Raw genomic sequence first — 24,803 nt, 5'->3', positions numbered from 1 at the left:
GATTAACTCGGAACTCTTTGGAAATACTCTCACTACCTCGGATCACAAACTAAAGGGTCATGTGTCATCGCTAAATGCAATTCTTACAGATTTAGGTTACCGTTTACCCCGTTCTTTACTCTTTGCACTGAAAAAAAAATCCAACCTCAGTTTAAGAAGTGCATATTTGTTTGTGGGTATGAAAGCGTGTGGTTTTTTGTTTGCAGTAGGTGCTTCTGTACCCTTTGCACATGTAGACACAGATAGTGTGAACTGGGCGTGTTTTATGTGTTTAGGTTTGGGGATTTTAGTACAGCAGAGGGAGGGGGAAAAGAACGGTAAGAAGAACATCCCCGGTCTCACAGCAACTTCAAAAGCTCTCCTTCCCCAGGATATTAAGCGACTGTGATGAAAAATTTAGCAAGCGTTAAATAAGCCGCTTTGAAGTGATCTGTTTTGGCTCAGCAGTCTCCAAATTTCCGTAGCCCCTCTGCAATAGCCATCTCGCTACAGAGAGGGAATAAAAGGAACAGTGTGTTAAGTGCAGAAGTTGTGGGGGACCTGGCTGGCTGGCAGAGGACCTGCCAACAGTAATTGGTGTGGCCAAAGACATGAAGGAACCACTGCTGTCGCTGTCCCCTTTTGTTGTTCTCTGGATCGTTCTCTCCTCATTTCACCTCTCCCTTCCCTGATGGGTCTTTTGCTGAGTCCCGTGAGTTGCAGGCAGACAGATGTTGCTCATATGTTTGAGGGTTTTTTTTCCTCGCATGTGCGTGGGTGTAGCACAAATGTAACACAGTGGTGATACCAGGAAGTCAGAGGTTACTCTCGGGTCTTGACTCAGTTATTTTTTGCCCTCAATGACTTTTCCCATGGAACATGTGTTTAAAGGAGATGTCTCCTTTTAATATCAGTTTACCCTAAATATGCATGTATGTGAGTGAGTGTAGAAATCTTTTGAAGATTTCTACAAATTAACCTAAAACTGTACATACAGTAGATTTTTTTTTTTTTTTTACACTTCAGCCACCATAAAGCAAAGAATAACAAGAAGAGAATCTCTAATTTGACAATCATATTTCAATTCATTTCACATCCATCACTCTTAAAGCTATTATTTAAATTTTTTTTCCACAACTCCAGGTTTCAACATGCTCCAAATTAATTATTGGGGCAGAATAAGAAATGGGAGCCAGTAATGAGCCTGCTATAGTAACTCCATTCTGTCAAGGAACTAGGCTACCATTTAGTTAGTCAAGGGATCCTTCTTTGAGATTTTCCTTTTTTCCTCTTTGCTCATTACTTTAATTGTAATTGTAATCCTTTATTGGAGCTGTCTGCAGTAAAGGAGAGTTATGGTCCGAGTGGGGGCGCGAGCCATAGAGATATTTCATGATTATTGGGGAAGACGGTCACTAGGTGGCAGCCACTAGTTCGGCCTTGGTGTAATTACTGAGTGGGAAGTGATGGCAAGATATTCTGTGGGTGTGTGTGCGTGGATTTGTGTGGATTTGTGCGCCAAAGGTGGGGGAAAAGAGATTTCTTAAAAAAGTAGTGCACTCCTTGAAAGAGAAAGGTCCGATCAACCCGATCAACTGCTATCTCATAGTCAATAGTCTCTGTATCCTGTCATGCTTACTGTAAACATGCGACACACTCTGCAAAAAGCACAGATCAAAGAGGTGTCGAAAGCGCCCGCCTTCGTGTTTTTGTGGTGATTCTAAATAAGTTCGTTTAAGATGTAATCTGCAAGCTGTATTCACACTGCAAGGTAGTGCAAGGTGATGTAATATAATGCGTAGTGGGGGTGGGGATTAAGTGGTACGGCACTGTGTCTGTGTCTGTCTCTGTGCCCGCACTTTTACAAAAGGAACATCTGCACGGCACAGTCGAGTTTAGTGGTCGCGGGGAAGTTTTCCCTTTGAAAAGCATCAAGGCTCAATTCTCTGTTTCACAGCGCTCATTGTGCATCATGCGCTGTTTGTTTCAGTGGTTAATGACACAGGAAGGGCCCTCCATTTTATTGTTGCTGTGTTGCACTTTTTCCCCCTCCTCGCCCAACCCGGCAGCCAGCCTCCTTAGAGGACTCTGTATGAATTCTCACTGTCATGTCCAAGGACGAGTGGCGCAGGGTCAGCTAATTGCTTTTATGATTATGATTTCACGTCAGATTTATCGTGCATGCTCGGAGCACATCTTCCAGGTCCTGCCGACGTTGCTGGCTTGGATGGGGGGAAAATGAGTTTACAGCTTCTGGCTGTGACTTCTTGTTTAAGTGCAGGTCACACTTTTTGACTCATTAGAGTTGAACGCAGGGGGTGAATCACGGTGGCTTTTCCTGTAAAAGCCTCTGTTTTCTATGTCAGTAAATGTACTTGTTTTTCTCATATCTGGCCACAAAAGAGCATTTTCTTACTTGGCCTTCAACATGTGCTGAAGTTTGGAGGTCATGAGCGAGGAATGACACAGACAAAGATTTTGGTTTTTCTGTTGTTTGAACTTTTTATGAGCCATAAATCCCTCATCTTCGTTTCTGTTCGCAAATGAAATCATTACGCTTATTCCCCTGCAGAATGCCAGAATTATCAGTTGACTCCTTTTTGATGTTGGTGATGGTTCCACCCACCTCTTTGAAAGGGATGAGCACAGATGAGTCCAACCCATTTTATAAATTATTTTTATTTTGTGGCTTCTGCCTTGTGTGCTGAGCCGGACTAGATCCCAATTGCCAGCCCCAGACAATAGCGTTTTCAGTCTTTTGACGAAAGCGACGCAAGGCCTTCAATTCACTCTAAAGTTCCCAGTAAATGAAGAAGCAGCTGTTGCCACTGTATGTCAAAAATAAGCACCTTTTTTTTTGTAGATGGAGTTTAATGTCATAACCGTGGCTCTTGATTTGTTGCTGTAATTTGACCTCGCTCTGACCTTCCTGGCTGGGCCGCAGTGTGACTAGTGACAGATGCAGCCTGGGAATATGGTTTGGATAGTTTTCCAATGCGCAGAAGAATGTTGAAGTTAGTTTTACGCAAAGTTCATTTTGGAGACATATGTAAAGTCTGTGATTAAGCTGAATTCAATAAACTTTAATGAATACTTAGAACTTTATTTGTAGGGTTTTTTGTCTCTGCGAGTATATTAATGTAAACAGCATGGTAACAGAGCTGTAATTTCCTATTCTCCCACAATTTAGTGAACTGTCACAATATGTTTACTTAAGAAATGACAGAAATACGACACCAGTTTAATTACAGCGTAGTCATTTTGCCTCAATATACTTGGGAAAGTGGTCTTATTGAGCTGAGCTTCCTTTATACTCTCTATTCTGCTTTGTAATTACTTCGGCTTGATTTATCATCTTTTCTTTGTGTTTATGGTTGTAAACTGCTCGAGTGAGTAACTTGGTCTGAGAGTGGCTTGTCTCCTTGCAGCGAGGCTGGAAATCTCCTGATGAATCTGAGATGTCTCTGCTGTCAAGACTGCTCACATCGCTCTCAGCCTCCAATGTCACTTTCAAGGCATAATTACACAAGTTGTGTTGATTAGTATGAGAAGCAATTACAGTGGCTTTCCGCTGCAAATGGAGAATGTGATGGCTCTTGATTGACACGAAGCATCCTGGCTTTAATAAGTAAATGACTATGGTAATTCAGGTACTGAGACCCTTTGATTTGTCAGCATCTTTCTCATTTTTGTGATGTCCTCGGATTTTAATGAACATGAATTTGATTGAATCCTCCTTCATTTCCCATGTCCCTGCACCTGTCTGTCTCTCCTATCAGTCCACTAAATGCTCTCAGATGGGAGTCGTATGCTTTCGGAGCCATCCTAAACAGTCCTGCTGCCGATGCTGAATTATCTTTCTTAATAAATTCAGAGCGTTTAAAAAAAAAAGAAATGGATATCCTGCAATTTTGGCACACTATTAAAAATGCCTTTTAGCATATCGTGCTTTCACAAGTGTAGAAATCAGAGGAAAAATTATTTGTAATTGACACTTTGGGGAACATTTTTTTTCTCTTTTTATCTTGCTTCCCAGTAAGTTATTAGCTGTTAATTTGTCGGCAAGCTCCCCTACAGCGCTAGATATTTGTTCAAATGCTGGGATCCCCTCAGTGCATTTGTAACTACACTTCTGAAAATGCTGCCCTGTCTAATTATGTAATATAATACTGCCTTTTAGGCAAGTTTCTTTTAATTGAATAATATTAGTGCTAACTAAGGATAAGCTATTGGAACGGCAATATTTAAAAGAGCTGTTTCTACCCTGTATGAAATGCACAGTAGTGCAGTGTAGTACCACGGCAATACAGCAGTCTGTGTGTTTTAGGTATTTGAATAAGAGCCAAACATTTATGCTAAAATTTCATTGGCCTAACCCTCAGTCTCATATTTCTTTCTTTGTAAACCACGGTTGGCCTAATCAAGTAATTCCCTGTTTGTCTTAGTAACCCCCTATAGAGTCATACATGCATACATATAATAAAATAATTTGCTCTTGCACTCCCTATCCCAGCTGTAATTTATATGGATTGAATGAGTGCTGCATTGTGGAAAAGCACGAGTGGACCAAATGCTCGTTTGTCACCTCTAATAAATGTTAGAATGTAAATTATGAACTTATGCTTCAGATGTAAATGCACTTTATTCCAGTCCTTAATGTAAACAGACCACTCCAATACATTAAGGGGTATGGGGGAGGGCAGAGGGATATTAGATTTGGAGTTTTTGACTGTTTTCACAATCAATAATAAGCACAAAAGAGGCTCGATGGGGAACATTATAACATATCTGAAGTCGCCTTCATAAATTATTGCATGAAAGCAGGCTTGTACACCAAAAATGTAAATACATTAATGTTATTAATAATGTAGTGACTAATAGTTCTATCAAGACTGTAATAGCAGTTTAATGGAATATGACAGCAAGAATGTATTACACTTCTTACATTTAGATGGGACCTCACATGACATTTATCAGAGATTTCTGTAACAATTTTTTTGATTATTTTGTTAAGTTAATTGCTTCTTTTTTCCCCCCCGAACGTCTTCTCTGGGAGAGGGGGCAAAAAAACTGGTAATGGATATTAATTAATATGTGTCAGTTTTCAGGGTTTGATTAAAAATAATGAAAGCAAAATGCTAATGGGATTTCAGAGTTTCTCTGTGTGTGGCGCCCTGAGATTGTGGCTTTATCTGAGAAATCTGGAAAAAAAAAGATAGTATGCTACTCTGTAGGCTAAAATGAAAGTGACAGAATATAGAAACTAAGATAAAATGGAGCACTTGAACGAAAATATTACGCTCCAATTAGACTTTAGAGGTGTGGCTAAGAAGTGTAATGCCAGTAAAAACTGTAATGTTTCTGGTTGGAAAATGAAACTGGATCCTTGCACCTGCAGTTAAAGAGATTAAACAGATTTTTTTTCTTTTAATAAAAGGGCCAAGTGAATAAATCTGACAAGTTGCTGTGTGTTGGTAAGTTGTTTTTTTTTTTCTAAAACATTTTCTTGCCTCAAAGTCACCAAATATGATTTTATTATTTTCTTAATTTCTAGAATAGTCAAGGAGCTTGTGTGTGTTTTCATGTTATTTTATTTTAGGCCTCCCTTGTTAACCTTTAAAATTAAGCACTTCATCAGGCACTGGTAATAGGTAGACTCCTTCGCCTTCATCCAGAGTCTTCTTGTTTCTGTCTGTATTTAAAGGTAGAGAGCAACTGGAAACCAGGAGTCAAACAGACATTGACACAGTAGTTAAAAAATAAATAAATAAAATAAATAAATAAATAGCCAATGGCACAACTGACAATTACCCAACACCTGGAGTGGCTCCCCTCCCCAGCATGTGCTTCAAGACTGTCAACTTCTTGTTAATGCAGTGATTAACAGGAAGATCGCATTTGTTTTCCTGTGCAGCTCTCCTGGCAGCAGCACTTTGCTTTCTCTTTGATTAAAATAGTAGATGGATGGATGCATTGTAGCTCTGTCATGAATTTCGAAAGAAAGGGTGACAAGGAGACGTTAGAAATGGAATAAATAGAGGCGAGGCTGAGGCCTTTCCGTCCTTTCCAGATTGTGTTTACTGTGGACTGTGGGATTTTAAGCGAGGTATTGGCGGCATGCAATCCTGTGGAAAGAGTCAGCCAACTCTGACAGTCGCCCAGCGGCCTTCGGTTGTCTCCAAATTTCACTCACTCACAGATTTTTTTAATTTATTTATTTTTTCCGCCTGTCTCTCCTTGTAGATTTTCTCCATTCTTTTAATGGCACTGCTACCTGTCTGTTCCCCCTCACATCTGTACGTGCTGCGTCATGGTTCCAAAAGTGTGTGGAAAGTGGTTTTGGGTATCATGGGGATGAGAAAAGGGGAAGTGAAGGGGCTTCGTCAAACAGCCTGTACTTTTAAAATACTGAGAGTGGCATTGTCGTGCGTTTTCTGTGTCAAGGTCGACAGAAAATGTCAGAACAGGTGTGCGTCTGCTGCTGAGCTGCTTGCCAACTCAGCCCCTTTTGCTGTAACACGCCACCTCGTGTGACATTATAGTGGTTCACTGTGGGTTGTCTCCTCTCTCTCTTTCTTTTGGAGGCGCATGGTAAAACATGTATTTTCTCCTGTCACCGCGTGACTCGATGTTCAGCTAAGATGGGTGTCGACGCCTAAACTTTGACCACTGCCTCTGATTGTCACGTAGTCATAAAGTGTTAAGATGTTGATTTGAGATCAAAAGGAGGAACATAAATCGTATAAATTTATGTGCTGTATGAGAGTCTCTTAAGTTTAGATCACCAGGCAGCCATGTTGCAAAACCTGAAAATTCTGTGTGCACTTCTCAAAAGAGAAGGATAATGTTTAGGCGGGGCATGTATAAACCAGATGTTGCACATTTTATCGCTTTATCACGGTGACTTTTTATAACTCGCTCATCGTCTATCGTTATCTGGTTTACAAAGGTTAAACTAAATTGCTTTTTTTTTTATGAGCTGTCTTTTTTTCCCCTCAGAGTTAAAAAAGAAATACAAGTGGTACTTCTTCTTCTTCTCTTCTCTGGCCCTGGTGATTGCTGCTTTTTGTTTGTTTGTTTGTTTGTTTTGTTCTGTTTTTTGCTGTCAGCACCCCACTCTTTATGGTTTTCCTACTCTCGAGGTTAGACTCTTAGCGGTGGTTGGATGCCTCTGGAAAAAAAGAGAATTAGCCAACACATTTCTTTGTCACTTAGTGTGATCAGGAGCAGACTCTTGCCGCTGCTCTCTTTCTCCAAAACCAAACGAAGGCCTGCTGGCTTAAGTTTCCTCCCTGGTTCGATGTTTATTTCAGCCTGACTTGTCTGCTACGGTAGATGTGTGGCCCATTGTCTTGGCAAGTGTGTCTAAATGTTTCTGACAGGTCTCAGTGAAAGACAGGCCGCAAGGGTAAACTGCCAACCCCACCCCTCGTATGCCACTTCTGCCAGCCCTGGCCAGTAGATGGCGATGTTCATCTTTCCTGGCTCTGTGCCTTCCTTGGCGCGTCTCCCTTTACACCATCCTTCCCCTCTCCTCTCTGTGGAACTCACTGAGGAAAGAGGGGTCTAACCCTGTATGCAGGGTCATGCCACCAATTCCTGGTCCCCTTTGAAGACCATGAAATTGCTGATCCAAGACACATGATTAGTGCATTCAGCCTATTGACTGGAAAAGGGTTGACACACAATTACAATGTCACTGGAATGTCACAATCTGTCTAGTTGTCTTTCTGAGCATAGGCTCATCCAGTGGCACAGTGTACCCAAGAAGGAATAATTTGATCAATAAAAGGATACCTCTCTCTCTCTGTTGTCACTGGTCTCTCTATTTTAGTTTTATTAGTCAATTTGGCAGGCGAGCAGGACTGCACACAAAACTGATGCCAACTCGCTGCATCTTCGCCGCAGCTCTCGGCTTTATTTGCCTATTGTAGTGCTTCAGTTGTATGCATTGCAGGATGCGTGTGTATGAGTTTGTGTCCATGGGTGGGTGCTTCCTCAGTGAGCAGAGCAGTTTTGGATGAACAGAGGAGGATAGGCTTGTCACTGTAAGTTGCTTGTGACGGAAGCAGCTCTTCTCCTGACACCACAACACAACTTCTGTGGTGTGTCGCTTGGACACAAGCTTCACGTTGTTTGCTGCTGGTGCCGCTTGCATTTTGCCTCAATCAACTAATTGAATGTGAAAGGCCGGCAGGCCCTGATGATGTGAAGGACAACACACAGAGCAGTGGCAGGTTTAAGAAAAGACCCTGTGCTTCTTTATGTTACCGTAGCAAATTGCGTCTCTCATTTCTCTTTACCGAAGAACTGAACTTATATATATGCCATATAAATATGGCATAATATAACTGTTTAGCCATTTTGTGTTAACCTCAGTGTAGATTTTGTTATGAAATTTGCTATTTTAAAACGTTCCATAAAAACACTACAGAGTGTTTGTGTTTTTATAACAGCACTTTCTATTGCTTCCCATTCATCTAAGTTTTCATTGTAAACTCTACTGTTTATTGTTGTTAAACCATACATGAAACTCTTGCTGCTTTTGTTTATTTTGTTTGTTTATCTTTTTGATTTTTCAAAAACATTTTAATGATACATTTTAAATCGGCAAGAAATGATCAGAAAGTTTCTGACAGTTTAGTGTCTTTTATTCTATTTCAAACGTTTTTCTCGTATATTTGACCGGAGTCATTTCTAAACAGAACATTTTTCATACTCGACGCATTTACAGACCACATTATGACCACATTTTCTTTTTGCTACGCTGTGCGTAGATAAAGTTGCGTTGTGAGCATTTTCATGTTTTGAAAACGGTCACTGAAAAGCACACTGAGCTGCTTGTCACACAATGTCATCACTGACTGCGTAAGAAAGAAAAAAGAAAAAGCTTCGAATTACAGGAAAGAGCCACTGCATTAAAGAACAAAGGAGATCGATGGCAGTACATTAAATTTTATGCGAATGAAAAAAAAAATCAACTAATTAAAATTGATTACTCCTGCTTTGTAAATGTGTTTCTGAATTAAATTATTGTATGAAAACATTTTGACCAATCGAGGAGCTGAGGAAGTATCCATTACTGGATTGCAGCTGAGAAGGGGCTGGAATGTTTTGTGGTAGCTAAGTAGTTTGTTGTGCTTCGCTGCGACTCGCTTCTTGCACCCCCACTGCTAAAGTGCCATGGGTTAATCTCTGATGACCCTCATCTCTGAGAGCAGCTTCAAACTCATGGTTTGGGCCTTTTACCTGAATTAAAAGGAATGTATAGGGCTAGGCAGTATTTTTGCCCAAAGTAAGTGAAAGTGAGGTGTCACTCACAGAGTCGCACGTCTTTAGTCATCAGGGCTCTCGGGGCTCTCGGAGCCCCACTGGGGATGTCCTTATCTAAACAGTCATCTGTCTCACTAGTTTAGCAAAGGCAACCCCAGGCAGCACGACTGACAGTTGCACATTAAGAAATGTCAGATTCGGCTTTATAGCGTATCTGTCAGGCTAGTTTTGAATTGGCCGAGTGCCACCTGTTTGTCTTCATGTTTAGATCTCGCAAGAATAAACAAAGCGCATGACTTTGTTGTTGCTTCATGTTCCGTTAAAATACGTGGCAGCTTCAGCTACTTTCTTATTCTGCTCGTTCTGCAGAATGAGGATATTTTTTTTACCCTGTACAACCGGCTCTTGAAAGAAGTTCAATTATTTTGCAAGTCAGTAAAAAAAGAAGCCAATAAAACATTTTTTCTCTCTTTTTTTTGGGGGGGGGGGGGGGGGGGGGACGACAATTCTGAACTTAAAGTTTAAAGGAAGCGAAACATTTCCAGCAAATTAAACACAGTTTTGAAAGTTTTACACTTTTCTAAAAATTGCTTGTATTTCGAAAATAACAATGCAGCTTCCTCCCCCCCCCCCCCCCCCCCCCCCTTTCTTTCTCTTTGACAAGCGTAGCGTTATTCACAATATCATATTAAGTGCGTTTTTACCTTTTTGTCAGTGGCCTTGTCGAATACAGTCTACTACGGCCCTCGGTTTTTCTCACCACTAAACCACTCAACTTTTCCATGTTTGTGATGTCAGAACTTTGATAGGGAAATGCTGCTGAATGGAAAGTTTGTTCTCTATATGCAGTGGTCTTGAAAAAAAAAAAAAAAAAAAGCTCAATTTCCGTCCACCAACCCCCCCTTTTACAAAAATTGCATAATATGCTTTTGATGTCATGATCGTAGCCTTGCCCATGGCTCTGACACTGATACAGCGCATGTTATTTTTAAACCTTTGCATCGCAAATGTCAATGAAGTTTTCCATGACCCTTTTTCATCTGCTGAAATGTTGACTCTGACCTTTAAATTTCAAAAGTTAGGATAATTCAATAAAGATTGACCACATTTCAGAGTGTAACACACAAAACGCCAACCCGGCAACGTGTGAACAGATGCAAAGTAGTTTAGAAATGCCCACGTTTAACCAGTAACCCTTTATCAGATTTTGCTTATGCTGAAGACAAGTTTCGGTAATTGCTTCTCATTTCATTTTGTAACGTTCTAACTTCTTTGAAAAAGCACTGCACATGAAGGGACAAGCAACAATGAGTGAGAAATGAAGGGTTCTTTTTGTACAGTCATTGTTAGAAAGATTCGTCTCCAGCAGGGCCCTTGAAGCTCCTGGAGTGTCTGAACAACTGTGGATGTTAGCTAAATGGCCAGCTCTGCACCTCACTTCCTGATGTCTCTCAGGGTCAGTAATTCCCTATAGCTGTTCCCAAGTGGCCTTGCTTTCTCCACTAAAGGTCACATTAAGGCAAGAAGGTTGTCACAATTAGAAGGGCATTTAAAGCTGCTCTTTTAAAAAGATTAAAAAGCACTGTTGGCCACATCAAGCAGTCAGGCAACTAAAGGAAATACAATAATTGCATTAAAAGTTAATTCCTTTCTGGCAGGGCTCTAATATCAGAAAGGTATTGGGTTAAGTCATTTAAGACAGCTGCCCCTGATAGCAGATCATCCATGAAAGCACCAAATTAATATAGAGCTTCATTTTTCGCCGTCTCTCACTTTCTCCTGCTTTTGGTCCTCCAAACGTGTGTTTGGGGGGGAAATTTGAGACTAGCTTAACACAATTTTTGTTCATGTCTATCAGTCTGTTATTATATCAGGGGCACTTCTCCACAAATGTACAGGCCAGGGCAATTTGGAATGAATTGATTCACACTGAGCCCGAATTCTATACTTGCTAATGATTTCCTTTTAGACCCTCAATTGCACCCCCACCCAGCTTCTAGTTCCATCAAGTCCTGCAAATCTTTTCAATGTTGCAGACAAATTGTGTACATATTTTTGCAGAACAGATAAGGAGCAAAGAGTTGCTCAGTACATGCCAGTCATTTCCTGTTCAAAAATATAAAAAGTTGATGTTGCACTCTCTCTTTTTTTTTCGTCTTTTTCTTTTCTTTTTTTTTTTTTTTGAATTGTTTGAAGTGTTTTAGATAAGAATATGTGATACCACGAGACTGTGGATGGAAAATCTTGAGTTTTGGTTTTTTTTAAACTCTGGTATGGTATCTTTTATCAAAGTGTTCTTGTTTATTCCAAGAATGTTTGCAACCCTAAAACTGCATTTTTACCGTATTGCACAGTAATTACTCGATAAGTAGTGGTTTGCGTTGGCCTAAATAATTCAGACTGAAAACACAAATCTTTTCTCTCTTCTCAGATTTCTTTTTAATTTCTCGTGGTTAAAATTCTGGTTACTTTAAAACTGAAACTAGCTACAAATACAGAAACCAGCCCAAATGATCAATTGTAAGATATACCACAAACTGGTGTCTGATGATCGAAAGTCTGAATTTCCCAGATGCTCACACCTGCTCTTGAATTCCTGTAAAATATCCATAGGTGGGTCTTACGGTATATTATGGTTAAGTGCCGTTACTAGTTGGGGCAAAAATATACAACTGGTTACATGGATTCCCTCAGGCGTCTATCCATGCAGTTCGAACATAATTGGATTGCAGCCTCATTTCTCACAATTCAAGGTATTGCAGTTGTAATTTTCAGACAAGTGCAGTGCAAATTCTTGTCCAATTCAAACTCAATAACATTTCTGTAATCTTGTCCGTTCATCAAGTTCACTCTCTTTAAGTGTGTTGGTTAATGTTATCTCTTTCTGTGATTGAGTTTTCACCTCTTTTTCGGCTTTACCTGACACTTTATTGGTTATCTGGTTTGCAAAGATTATCGCTCTTAACATGGAGCACTCTGGTGCATTAGGAGTCGAACCTTTACAAGAGGTATTACAAAGAAGCCTAATTGTTCTTCGCACCAAAAATCATTTACCAGTTTCCTGCAAGGAAGGAAATTCACCTAATTTCAGTTTTAGTTATTTATGCTGTCTACTCAAATGCGCCTTGTACTGTTATCCATCTTACCCCCGCCCTCCTAAAAGCCCCAGTTGTGTGCTACCCAACACTATAACTGGGGTGATCCATAAGTCAATAACAAGACTGAAATCTGTGCAATGTGGTTATAATTGATTGAGATGTCTGGATGGAACTTGTGCAAAGCATCTATGTCATCTGCTAAGAAGTGCATTTTTCCTCTCCCTGAAGATCTACCACAACAGTTTTAACCAAATGGACATTTGCCTCATTAGTTTGCCGCTGAGCTAGCTGCGGTCCTTACTAAGATGTCACACTTACGCCTGTTAACGCTGATACAATTTTCTTGTCAATATTGTGCTACTGAAATTTTAAGTGAATGTAAACAAGGACTGCTCATTCAGCATATTCTTTCCCTGTTAGGTCATTACCTCTCAGCGGGCCTCCTGTATATAACTCTGTTATTTACCGTAATAAATATTGGAGTATTAGATTTTAGTGTGTTTATTATCTCTAGTTTCCGCCATTACCACATGCTGTGACTTGTGGTAATGGCTCACTGACTTGGACAGTGAGCGCCTTGCAAGCACTAGAGTGATTTTTGTCTTTTTTATCAAAGGGATATTTTCTCTGTGTTTTGACTGTATCTTTTGGCCCAGAACATCAGTTACGGGGTCACCATGCAAATGGTTTAATCTGGTTGTCACAATGAAGGTTCCGGGTGACTGGCTTTAATAAAGCTCTCAGCATATATAGAGATCCAGGAAATTCCGCACCTCTTGCGTAACCCTTGTGTACATCAAGGTCACCGTGTTGTCCCAGTGAAAATGTAGATTAGTGTGTACATCAGTTGTGGCAGCGATCTCATGAAGTCAAAATGGTGCATTTTAATGAAAGGTTCACTGGGTTGTATAAAGAAGAAATGTTATTATTATTCAGATGTTCATTTTAGGTTTGTTTGTAATCCGCGTTTGCTAAGTTTCTTAAAGATGCCTGCGCTATAATTCTCTACTGTACTGTGTGCTTGTGACAGAAATCTCACTTTTTAAACAGCTTCACTGCCACTTGGACAAGTTTAAACTGCAATTCTTTTGGATTGAAACAGGTTCTTAGTATATGCAATGCATTACCCAAAATGAATTACCACTGGCAGGGCGCTCAATCACTTTGTATCTTTCAACACTAAGAGAAAAGAAGAGTAATCAAAACCTTTCAACCTATTAGAGGGATGACTTTTACAATTGAATCACGGGGACCACAGGTGCGATAATAAGTCATCGAAACCTCCTCTCTAGTGTGTTTCCCCTTTCTCTGTGTTCTTACATATTTATCTATTTTAGGAGGCGCCACTTCATGGCGCCCACTTCAAATTTATGTTTTAATGCCATTTGAGGAAGATTTTTTTTCCCCTCCCTCCAATTCTTGGAAATGCATACTGGGGTGGAAAATTAAGGTGCATCTCGAAGGAAAACATAATAGAATCGATGAACGCAATGCACTTAAAACTACTGGTGTTCTGATGCTATTTAACGTTCTAGTGCATTAACGTTTCAAGTCATTACAACATTCAGGCTGGGTGATTTGATCATGGCAGGTTTTTAACTGGAAGAATTACAGAAGTTTTCAGCCTAGGATTCTCAAGTTATTAGATACAAATGATCACCTCTGCATTAAGTATAGATTTTCTTCCACTCCGCACTTAAGAATGGAAGTTTGTCTTTAAGAGGGTAATAGCAAATTAAGCTCCATACTCCATTTGTCCAGCACTCTTGATGGGCTAATTTTATAACTGCTGATTTGGTCATTCCCCACATTTAGCTGGAAAGTGGTCAGGTGGTCTTTTTCCTCACTGCTGGGTGTGGGGGGAGCGTAAAAGCAACTATCAAATGGAATCCATTTAAGGTTTTTCTTTTTTTCCTGTGGGGTTGGACTGATAATGAACCTTTTTCTTAAAGAAGGTCTAGACTGTTGTTTGTGCTGTGAAAAGCATCAGTTTGCTGCAAAGCTTATCTTCTTCCTCTCATGTTATATCATTACGAGGGATTAAATCACATTTGTCTCTCCCCAGATTACCACTGCTGTACAATTTCTACAGAACCCAAAAGTACATCAGAGTCCCTTGGCCCTCAGAAAAACCTTCTTGAAGAAAAAAGGTGAGAGACTTCTCATTTGCTTGATTTATGCTGAAAGCTGAAAGCTGTGAACAGTATACATAATTTGGGGGAAAATGGCTGTGGTATTACAATCCACAAAATGCGGTTGGCAAAGATACATATGCTATTTTTTGTAAGATCATTCTGTTGGGGTCAAAGGTTGTGGCCATGGATCTTTGCCTTCAGGGGGGCCTAATAGGGGTCGATTTAGCTTCAGAGAGCATGATTCAGGCTCTGTGAATAAATGACACACCAGTCTGGATGCTCCTTTGGGTTCAGGAAAATTAATATTGACAAACTCCCTCTGCATTTTCAATGGAATTATCAATATTGCCTTCCAGCATTTTAACCCTTTTACTTAATTTAACAGTTATCGTAAATTTGAGGCACGGCACGAGGAGGTTTTCTAAGCAGGGGAGGTTGGAATGTTTGCTGGCTCTTCACTTTCTTTGCAATTCATTGAGATATTTCTAACACACAGTAGAATATTGTTTGTGCAATAAAAGTTGCAAAAAGCTTTATTACTCTGAACTCATTTAAGTCAGTTCAATATAATGCAGCAGTAGAGCTGCAGTGTTATGCCATGTATTTATAACAGTCAGCCTATGGCTGAGCTGTAATAGTATGTACAGTGTGTGTGTGTCTTTTACCTTGGATAAACACTTTGTGGGGAGTGTTTTTATTTAAATTTGCAGTGAGACAGTTCAGTGTGTGGGGACTGTACTTGTACAGCGCTTAGGGACTTTGCATTCAGCCAAACAGTGAAAAGTGAGCCTAAAAGCTCTGTGACTAGGAAAGGTAACCCGAAACCAAATCCATGGTTGCCGGCTGCTACTACACTCATCTCATATGGCTCTCTTGATATCATTTGAAATGTATTTTTTTTGTCTTTTTCTTTCATTATTAACAACTAAGGCATGTTATCAGTCTGCTGTTGGTTAATTGAAATGTAACAAGGCCTCATTATTGTCAAAGGATGCCATGCTGCACCTTATTTTCTTCTTACTTTCAGCCTTGATGCAAACTCCACGGAGCTCCACTATCCAAATCGGTTTGCTCTTACTGCACTTTAAGTCCATGAAATATGTATGATGCTTTAATGCAGATTTATTTTGGAAAATCGGTTCCGCTGTAGATCTAAACAAGAACTCTGGATTTGCATAAGGACATCGATCTTACACAGAGAGAGATGGGAGATATGGGCAATGAAACACTAAGCACAAAGTATGTTTGCACTCTGCAGTATTCTTAGGATAACTCTTGACTTGTACAGTCATACAGCAGTAAACCTGGAAGTTGTTTAAATCCAATACTCAAGCTTTAAGATTTCTCCTGTTTCAGGAAAAAAGCTCTACTGTTACTATCGTGCTTTATTAAATCAGTTGCTTTGTGTTTTTGTGATTTTATTTAAGTACAGTAATTTTTTTTGTCTTAGAAATCGACGTTGATCATATTACAGGAAATTATATCAGGAAAAGGCTTTTTTTAAGCTGCGCATCAAACCCAGATATTGCACCGCAATGCCGCTTAGTAAGGAACTAATCTTAGCTGACTGCTAAAAATAAAAGTAAAGTGTACTTTAAGTGATGAATCACCTGTCAGACCTTTTTCATCAGTATACCACATTTCCTGATTGAAATATTTCTTTGTGGGAATTTAAACAAAATAACTTTATCGTGCCGGTGTTTGTGTTAATTCATAAATTATTGTATGAATTGCACTTCTGGGTTACATTCATAGTAACAAAATAAAATGAAGTATCAGTACAAAATATCTTTTAGCCTTTGTTCATCTTCTCAGAAGCATCGACATCAATACTGACAAGAATTTGATTTTGAAACTTTCCATTTTCCTCCCATAAAACTCGTTGGTAAACTGAATCAGATTAGTAATCTTGTTCATTGGTGACTGCTTGCTGAGCCACAATAAGCTTTTATACAGGCGGCAGCAGGCCAGTGCTCAGACTTTTGCATGCTCCTGTACCCAGCATGTATTGTCCTTTCAACCTTTTGACAAAGAAACTCAATCATCATCCTCCTTCTCCCACAGTCACCACAGCAAATGTGTCAGTCTTAATTTCTAATACAGTTTAATGTCATATTTATGTAAATACTTCTGGATTTTACTCTATATTAACAGCCAGAAATGTCAAAGCACACATAAAATGAAACAATACCATCTCCTGGTAGAGTGGAATTTAAATTGGTTTCCTCTTGCTGCCAGTACTTACGCTGGACAGCTGATGAAGGGGAAAATAGGGCCCACTTTGATTGCATGTTGCAGAATCTTTACACAATAATCTCAGTCGTGCATATTATTTCCCAGCGCATTTGTGCCCTAATCTGCACTGAAGGATGCCTCTCTGGTTACATGTCTGTTTTTTCCAAAGAGAGCCTAATAGTGTGGTTTATTTCAATATTCATTGAAAAATATAATTTTCTGTTTTCCTTCAACTGTCAATTTCAGGGTATGAATTGGCAATTATGCAGTCCAATATTTCAAGCTGCCCTTCTAGAGTCCTTGAAGTTGAATAAGCTGGCTGAAATATTGAAACTTTGTCACTTTGATGTAATATAAATCAAGATTTAAACCCAGAGATGCTTTTTTTCCCTGTCTTTTACAGAGGAGTGAGGAAATGAATTGCATTTTAAACTGTCATACCGCAATCTTGAAGCAATTTTGCCTTAGTCGTTGACTGCCAAGATCAAGTAAATTTTATTGTGTTTGAGTGAAATATAATGCGCTAGACTCTCATCTAGTGAATTGTGCCATCTATGTCTTCTTCAATTAACAGATGCAGCAACTAAAGAGCATTGGGCCTCCACTTTGGCACCACCATTTAACCCAGACAATTAGCAGTTACACACATAATTACCAAAAAAAATCAAATTCTCAGGACAAAGTCAACAACATTTTCCAGTTCTCAGTGTGTCACTTTGACCGTGGGACCTAAGGTGACATCACCCAGCCGCTCCTAGTTTGACAAACCGAAGGTAATTTGTTTTGGAAAGTAAACACAGGGAGTGTACATACTTGCTGCAGTACAGGTAATTTCAGCATGTGAAACGGGTACAGGGCATTCGGAGTTGGTGAGATATAAATGATGGCGTGACTGTTTTTATTTATTTATTTATTTTTTAATAACGTCTCAGTTGTTATTAAGTTGAATAAATAACCCTAAGAGATTTCACCCTGAGAAGTGGGCCACTGATGGAGGGTCAGGGGAAATCTCTTAGGGTTGGCTTTTGGTCTATTACCATACCTGCTATGGAGGTAAGAGTAAGGTTCATCATCCCAGATATTAATAGGATGCTGTTTGTAAGTGGGGTTATGTGACTCACCTCTCGGACAAAAATGACAATGACCAAGGCCTGCATGGAAGGTAAAGGGATTGATGTGGTTATAAATTACTCCACGGCGCCACCTAGCCTAGGCCTTGCCCACTTTGTCATCACTACAAGGCGATAAAGCAGGGAAATGAGAGCAGAGTCCCCTTTTTTAATACATAAATGAATACTCTATGAGAATGGTCATTATTTAGGGGCAATGTTCAAGCTGTTGAACAGAACCAAATGACATGTAGAATCTCCCTCGGCAGTATAGCTTGGGAAACAGTTTGAACCTCTCCTTAATAACCCATTGACCTCCATCTATTTATGACCCCTGGCTTGCATTTTTTTCCCCATAATATTCAAAATGTAAGTAATTTTCACTCAAGGGCAACTTCATAGTTCAGGCCTTGGAGGACAGCGAAAAAGGCATTCACCTTTTACCACACAAAATATTTTAGTAAGCAATTCTTATAATTGGCTGTCCAGGCTAGGTCTTGACCCATAAAGTCCAGAAGTGCCAGAATTGGAGAAATAGATTTAATGCTAGCGCCCTGCTGCCTCTTTGCCCTTAAAAAATACCCAGAGAATATGAGCCAGTGAAAATAGAGCTGTAAATAACCTGACGAGCAATGGGTTTTCCTTTAAATAAATACCGATCAGGTTTATGTTGAAAGACAATAGAAAACGTAGCCCAGATATGCAGTTTACAGTATTTATAGCTGTAATATCGAGGTGCCAGCACCGTAATTTCATGCCCCAATGAGAATGGCAAGGTCAAAGCAAATGCTTTGGCAGAGCATCTGCTAATACGGTGACTCATAAACAGGCACTGCGTGTATCAGGTGCACCAAATAATACAGTATAATGAAATACAGAATAGCTTTCCATTATTGTTGTTTTTTATGGTGTCGTCATTAGGTGTAATTTATGTCTTAAAAAATTCATCTCCCCACAGGTCGATCTGAAATGGGGGTCCAGGGGTCATTCCACAGGTTTTGGAACCCATAATAAATTTCACAATCCCTTTTTTGTCTTTTCCTTTTATATGTAAAACTCACTTTCACCTTGTTCCTTTTTCTTTGGGATCTGAGGGCTCTTTTGTTTGCTGTTGTCTTCCCCCACGGCAATAAACAGATCAGAGCCTCAAACACAACTTAGCAAGCTGTAATTTCACAGGAAATCAGCTTTTGGAATTTCCAGGTATTTTATTTTGATGTTGGGTAAAAAACAAAAACCTTTCATTTGCTGCGTAAACAACATCAAAGATGTGAAGAGCTATTAACATGTACATATATTGGTCTCAACAGCAGCCTAAATGTAGTTTTTTGTTTCCTTTTTAAAGACCTTAAATTTCAAGGTGAAGGGAAATTTCCTTTTTTTTTTGTCTCTTTTCTTTTGTTTTAATATATCTTGTCTTATTTGGTGAAACTGAGATCATCGCATGTCTCACTCAATAGTCTGTCACCATGTAGTCTGCTGCGGTCAGATGAAACAGGAGTCCAGGGACACATTATTGCTTATTTGACAGTGCAGTCTGACTGCACAAACTCAGCGCATGGCGCTCACCACTTCCTGGCACTCAGGACCTGCTCTGCTACAGGCTGGCCAATATTTGCCTTCAATTATTCAACAATTTTCATGGCCATTCCTTTGAGCATTTAAATAGGTGACTGGAGGGACCTCTCTTGGCATAAGCTTTCTGCTAGATTATCACAGGATTTGTTATTCTTTTGGCCTGCGGGTACATGCTCAAGTGTGAATTCAGATTTGCTTCACAGTTAAACACTTAAACAGGTATTCAAATGGGAGGACTTGTTTCTCTTTTCCTTTTTGTTTGTTTTAAATCACATCTTGTCCACCTTCAGAACTGAAACTTTCTGCTTTACATTTGACTTCTCATAAAACTTTCAATCCACATGGAGGTTATTGTATGCTGTCTCGTATAGGCCACTCTGGAGGTCAGTAGAAGAACTGTTATATCTCTGTGCAGATACTGTTCTGTTAATGAAAACGTGAAGCAGTCACTTGAAATACTGCATACGAACACTTTCCGTTCTCTCAATATCTCTGAAAAGATGGAGGAAGCATTAGGCAGCGCGTGTGAGAAACTAAATCCTGAGGGAATAGTTTAAGTAAAAGACTCTTTTACAAATCTGATTATCTATCATTAAGTAAGTGAAATTACAGAAGGAACTAATGGCTAAAATCTTGGAGAAGTATAAAATATTCTAATGTAAATTGTGTTGCGTCTTCATTATAAGGTGCTTTTCTCCATCTAAGAACTACAATATGTTCCAGTTTTGTTTTTTTGTCTTCAGCTTTCTCTTACTTGTTCTGCTATAAATGTGGGGGGTTTTTTTTGTTTTTTCCCCAGCATGTTTCATCAAAAGTTATAATTATTTTCTTTGTTTAGAGTAAGATGCTCATTAAAAGATGAGACCCACAGCAATGGCAGCATATGGTGGCTGAAATAAAATCCTTTCTTGCCACAAAAGGAGATGTTCATATTAGATTTTTTTTCCTCCTCCCCTCTGATTCTCCATCGGGGAGCCCTTTGCAATTTAATCATCACTAAAATCATTAAAAAGATCTGAAGATTAAATTATATTGGCATTTGCAAAATTATGTAATACATTTACATTACAATGAAGAAATTAAAATAATGCATTTTCACTGTCTGGGGTGTATGAAATCTCCACATGGGAAATATAACTGGAGAAGTGGACAGACTCTTATTTTCTTTGCCTTTGGTGGCAGTTAATAGGCTAGCAGAGTTTCAGATTTCACTGTGTGAACCTTTCCGCACTCTCTTCCTTTGATGGATGTCCCTGAATCAAAAACTCTCGCTGGAATTTCCGAATTATGAAATGAAAATACATTTTTGAGAAAGAGTCTTTGTGAAATTGAATGAGATTTGACATACTTTCTCTAAATTCTACTTGAAAGATTTGTGGGGGGCTTGGGAAGTATTTAAGCATACATTATGATAGCCAAAGAGCCATTTGGTTTTTCCCATTAAGGGAACATTTTTGCGAATGCCTTATAAGTGTGTGTCTTCATTACAGGCCTGACAGATGAAGAGGTAGAGTTGGCCATCCAGCGTTCTGGCTCCACAGAAGCACTGCCTCTGGTCCCTGCAGGGCCCGCACATCCACTCCATGCAGCTCAGCTCCCTCCTGCACCGCTCAGTGAGTACATATATCATTTTCTCAACTTTTTTAGCACCTGCAAATGCATGCATGCCCTACAGAAATAGTTTGAGACTTAAAGATTTGAGACTGAACAGAGATCCTTGTGCTTTGCAGATGTGTTGTTAGAGAGCTTCCCTCTTGCTTTTGTTAACCCTGTTTAGTTTAAATTATCTGTAGCTCCTCATATACCTCGCTCTTTACAAGTATTACGGTTATACGTAGCATACGACATATATTTCCTGCACTGTGGATTTAGACACAGGAAATATGAGCACAAGCTTATGAAGTCTCTTGCCATTCTGTTTCAAGGGGTTCCTCCTGGCGAGACCCCACACCACAACCTGTATCTTTATTACCTCAGGAGGTTATGAGTGCTGTCCACTGATTTACCAATGCAGAATGAAGTCCGCGTAATGCTTAACCCATATGACAATGATTCCAGATGTATTCCACCCTCATTTATTACCACACTGTCCTTGACTCCCCCAGCATCTCATGTTTTGTAATGAATGTGATGTTGATGGGATGGCCATGTAGTTAGGAAGACTCGCAGCTCTCTGTCCATAGTGGAGGGTTTTATATCAAAACGGCTATAAGGGAACTGCATAATGAGGTGAGAGCGCGGAGTCTTGTATGGGGGGTCATGCCGAAAAGAGGGGGCTACCTCCCTGTGATGTCCTTCTTATGGGGACGGTGCACAGGGACCCGCATCCATCTCTGTCGAAGTAATGGATACTCTGATCTCTATTTCCACACGGTAGAAGGACAGGAAGGCCTCCACTGAACCCAATAAATTTGAGAGGAGATTGGAAAAACGGGGGATGGAGACCACAGTTCCACAGCTTAAGTGACCAAATAAAAAAAAAAAAGGACAAGTAGAAGTGGTATAGAAAAAAGGAGAGATGGGGAAAGAATGAAAGGTCCTAAAAGAGGAGAAAAGAGAAAGTGAAGACCCCTGGTGATGCAGTGAGGCTTGTTCAGGGTCAAACACCTATCCCAAGGACTTCCAGGCCTTTCAGATGCGCCGTATTCTGGGATAGGTGACAAGTCTATCTCAGCTATGATGACGAAGACCTAAATTTATGTGGTTACCATATGGATGTTGGAGATTGATTCAAAATTTTCGATAGGAAAGGTTACAGGATCATTGCAGTGTGCTGCAAAAGCAATGAAATGTGCCCTTGAGATGGAGAATAAAGTAGCATTCACCTTGGAAATATACCATGTAGTCCTGTATGACAGCGGGTCTCTCATTTTATTTGCATGTAAAAATCACACAAGTGCTAAGGCACAAAATCAATCTGGTTTACTTACTTCAAGCCAGTAAACATGTACCACATAACCCATTAGGTGAAATCAGACCTGTAATAGAATATCAATGGTGTGCTTCAGTGGCCTAGCCTCTAATAATTTCCTATTCATTTTGGCCCCACCAGAGTAAATAAAGAAAAACTCATATATTTCCTCAAGACTTGTTTGTTGTTTAGTGACATTTTCAGTTGAATGCTTCTCCTCTTAAGAGGGGAATTTCCACTTTGACAGACAGTTGGCCTACCCAGATGACAGCTTGCACAATGACACACTTTCACATTATCTGTCATTCAGCAAGACAGCGACTTCTAAAAGCACAAATACACTCTCTCTTACCTTTCTGTTTAGTTTTGAAGGTTTATATATAAACACTGTATCTGCCCCTGTCACCCCCACCTGAAAGGCTACCATTGGAAGACAATGGTAGCCTTTAATAGAAAAGCACAATAAAGAGTGCATGTTTATTTCTGTAGGCTTAACCCTTATGGTTCAGATGTTCTGCTTAAACAGGGTTCATTATTATGTCATACACACAAGAGAGGTGAGTACAGTCCTGTTCAATATCAATTAAATGTCAACTGTTTTACCAAAACCAAAATATTTTGCAAAATACAAAGCTTTAAGCAAAAATGAAATGCAACAAAAGTGAACACACTTGTGATTACCAATACACAACTTGCGTAATCTTTGATTACTGAACAAAAAGTGTTTTTCATTTGACCTAATTGTGTTAGCATGGTCATAAAATGACCTGTGAATGCCACGACTTTCTTAGTTTTGCACTTCTGGGCTGTTTCTCCTGTATATGCGTGTCTTCATGAGGGCGCTACATGGAAAAGAACTGGAAAATGGGATTCTGAGAAAAGGATACTGGAAGGTCAATGACCCTTTTAAAATCAGTGGCACTACAGTCTCAGCTGTAATCAGGAGCTATAGAATAAGCTGTAGTACCACTAATCAGAGCTGCTGTGGCTGTCCCGCTAAAACAACGCCAAGGACAATGTGTTATTTGCAATGACAGGCAAGTGCTCTAGACTTACCACAGGGGTTGTTAATGGAAAGAAGTGCTAGTTGAGTTATATTAAATGTTTAATCGTGCAAAGGTCAGTCAGCATTCTTAAAAGAAATTATGCAATACTTTTAATGCTGCATTTCAAGTTTTTGTGTCTTGTCTTGTATCCCGACTTCCTCCCCTCACTCCCAGCCAGTCACGGCGGGTGGCTGCCACTCCCTGAGTCTGGCTTTGCCCGAGGTTTCTTCCTGCTAAAAGGGAGTTTTTCTTTCCCACTGTCACCAAGAGTGCTTGCTCATAGGGGGTCGTTTGGGGTTTTCTCTGTATTATTATTATTATTATTATTATTATTATTATTATTATTATTATTATTATTATTATTATTATTATAGGATCTTTACCTTACAACAGTATAAAGCACCTTGAGGACACTGTTGCTGTGATTTGGGGCTATATAAATAAGTTGAACTAGCACTCTCATGCAAAGTAGTGCATATGCATATTAATGTCAAAAGCTTAATGTTTAATCTTTCTTCTATGTCCAGGTCCAACGGGCTGCAGGTGGAGGGACTATGGTGCCCTTGCCATCATTATGGGGGGTATCACATTCTGTTTTTATCAGCTTTACAAGGCAAGTTACACGACCTCATTTTGTCTGTTTCATCACTGATTTATTTGTTTTAATGTGACCAATTGTTGTGCTGTTAATATGCCACATCCTGACATCTGTCTGCACTGCCTCTCCCTTATATCACATTAAAATTGGTTAGCGTTAGTTTATGATGAACTACGGTGCTAGAATAGAAGACGCCTCTGCACTATGTAACAGCACTTTGGTCTTGTTATTAAAGCTACCCTGCTTTACGTCAAAGCATGATGTCATCTGAGCACATTTTCTCCTCCCCTCAAACAGATATTTTTTTGCTTTAAAAACATCTGCTGACACCACACACAACTACTTTTTTCATTTATTTTTTTGACATTCTACAGTCTAAAAGTATTCACCGTTCTTTTTATTTTATTTTATTTTTTATCAGGCTTAGCAGCCCTTGAACAAGAGCTCAGGAGGCCCCTTGTCCCTGCTGACATTAATCCCATAGTAGTTGTTAGTAGTAGTCTGAGTGGCATGTGGAAGCCATTACTCTTGTTTTAAAGGAGGACAGGAGCTTTAGCAGTAGCTCTTGGACTAGGTGACAGCCCATTCTCCTTTGTGTATGGAGGAGAGAGAAGGGGAGCAGGTATCATGTATGTACATATTGCCCTGCTGACCATGTCAGATGCACTTGCTTTCCTTTAGTGCTGTTATGTCCTATTATTTCCTTTTTCATTACAGAGCTTTTCATAAAGCTGCACATTCACAGACTGTACCAGTCCACTGTTTCCCACATGCTGCAGTGTTGGCCAGCCACCGGTCACCTGGGAGGTGGGATTCCCTGGTGGGACGGCACAGGTTGCTG

General features: G+C 39.8%; 1 protein-coding gene across 1 annotated transcript in view; it reads left to right on the top strand.

Annotated features, from left to right (window-relative positions):
* pex14 (peroxisomal biogenesis factor 14) overlaps positions 1-24,803 on the top strand; it is a 45,268-nt gene that overhangs the window by 4,374 nt on the left and 16,091 nt on the right. The window contains exons 3-5 of the mRNA XM_082518423.1: positions 14,416-14,500; positions 20,898-21,020; positions 23,892-23,977. Coding sequence (XP_082374549.1) covers positions 14,416-14,500; positions 20,898-21,020; positions 23,892-23,977 — 294 coding nt within the window. The remainder of the gene's footprint in view (positions 1-14,415; positions 14,501-20,897; positions 21,021-23,891; positions 23,978-24,803) is intronic.

This window comes from Aulonocara stuartgranti (genome assembly GCF_965226115.1).
Source record: "Aulonocara stuartgranti genome assembly, chromosome: 20".
In the NCBI taxonomy this organism is placed as follows: Eukaryota; Metazoa; Chordata; class Actinopteri; order Cichliformes; family Cichlidae; genus Aulonocara; species Aulonocara stuartgranti.
The sequence above is the reverse complement of the archived record's forward strand: the minus strand, read 5'-3'. Positions and strand labels throughout refer to the sequence as shown.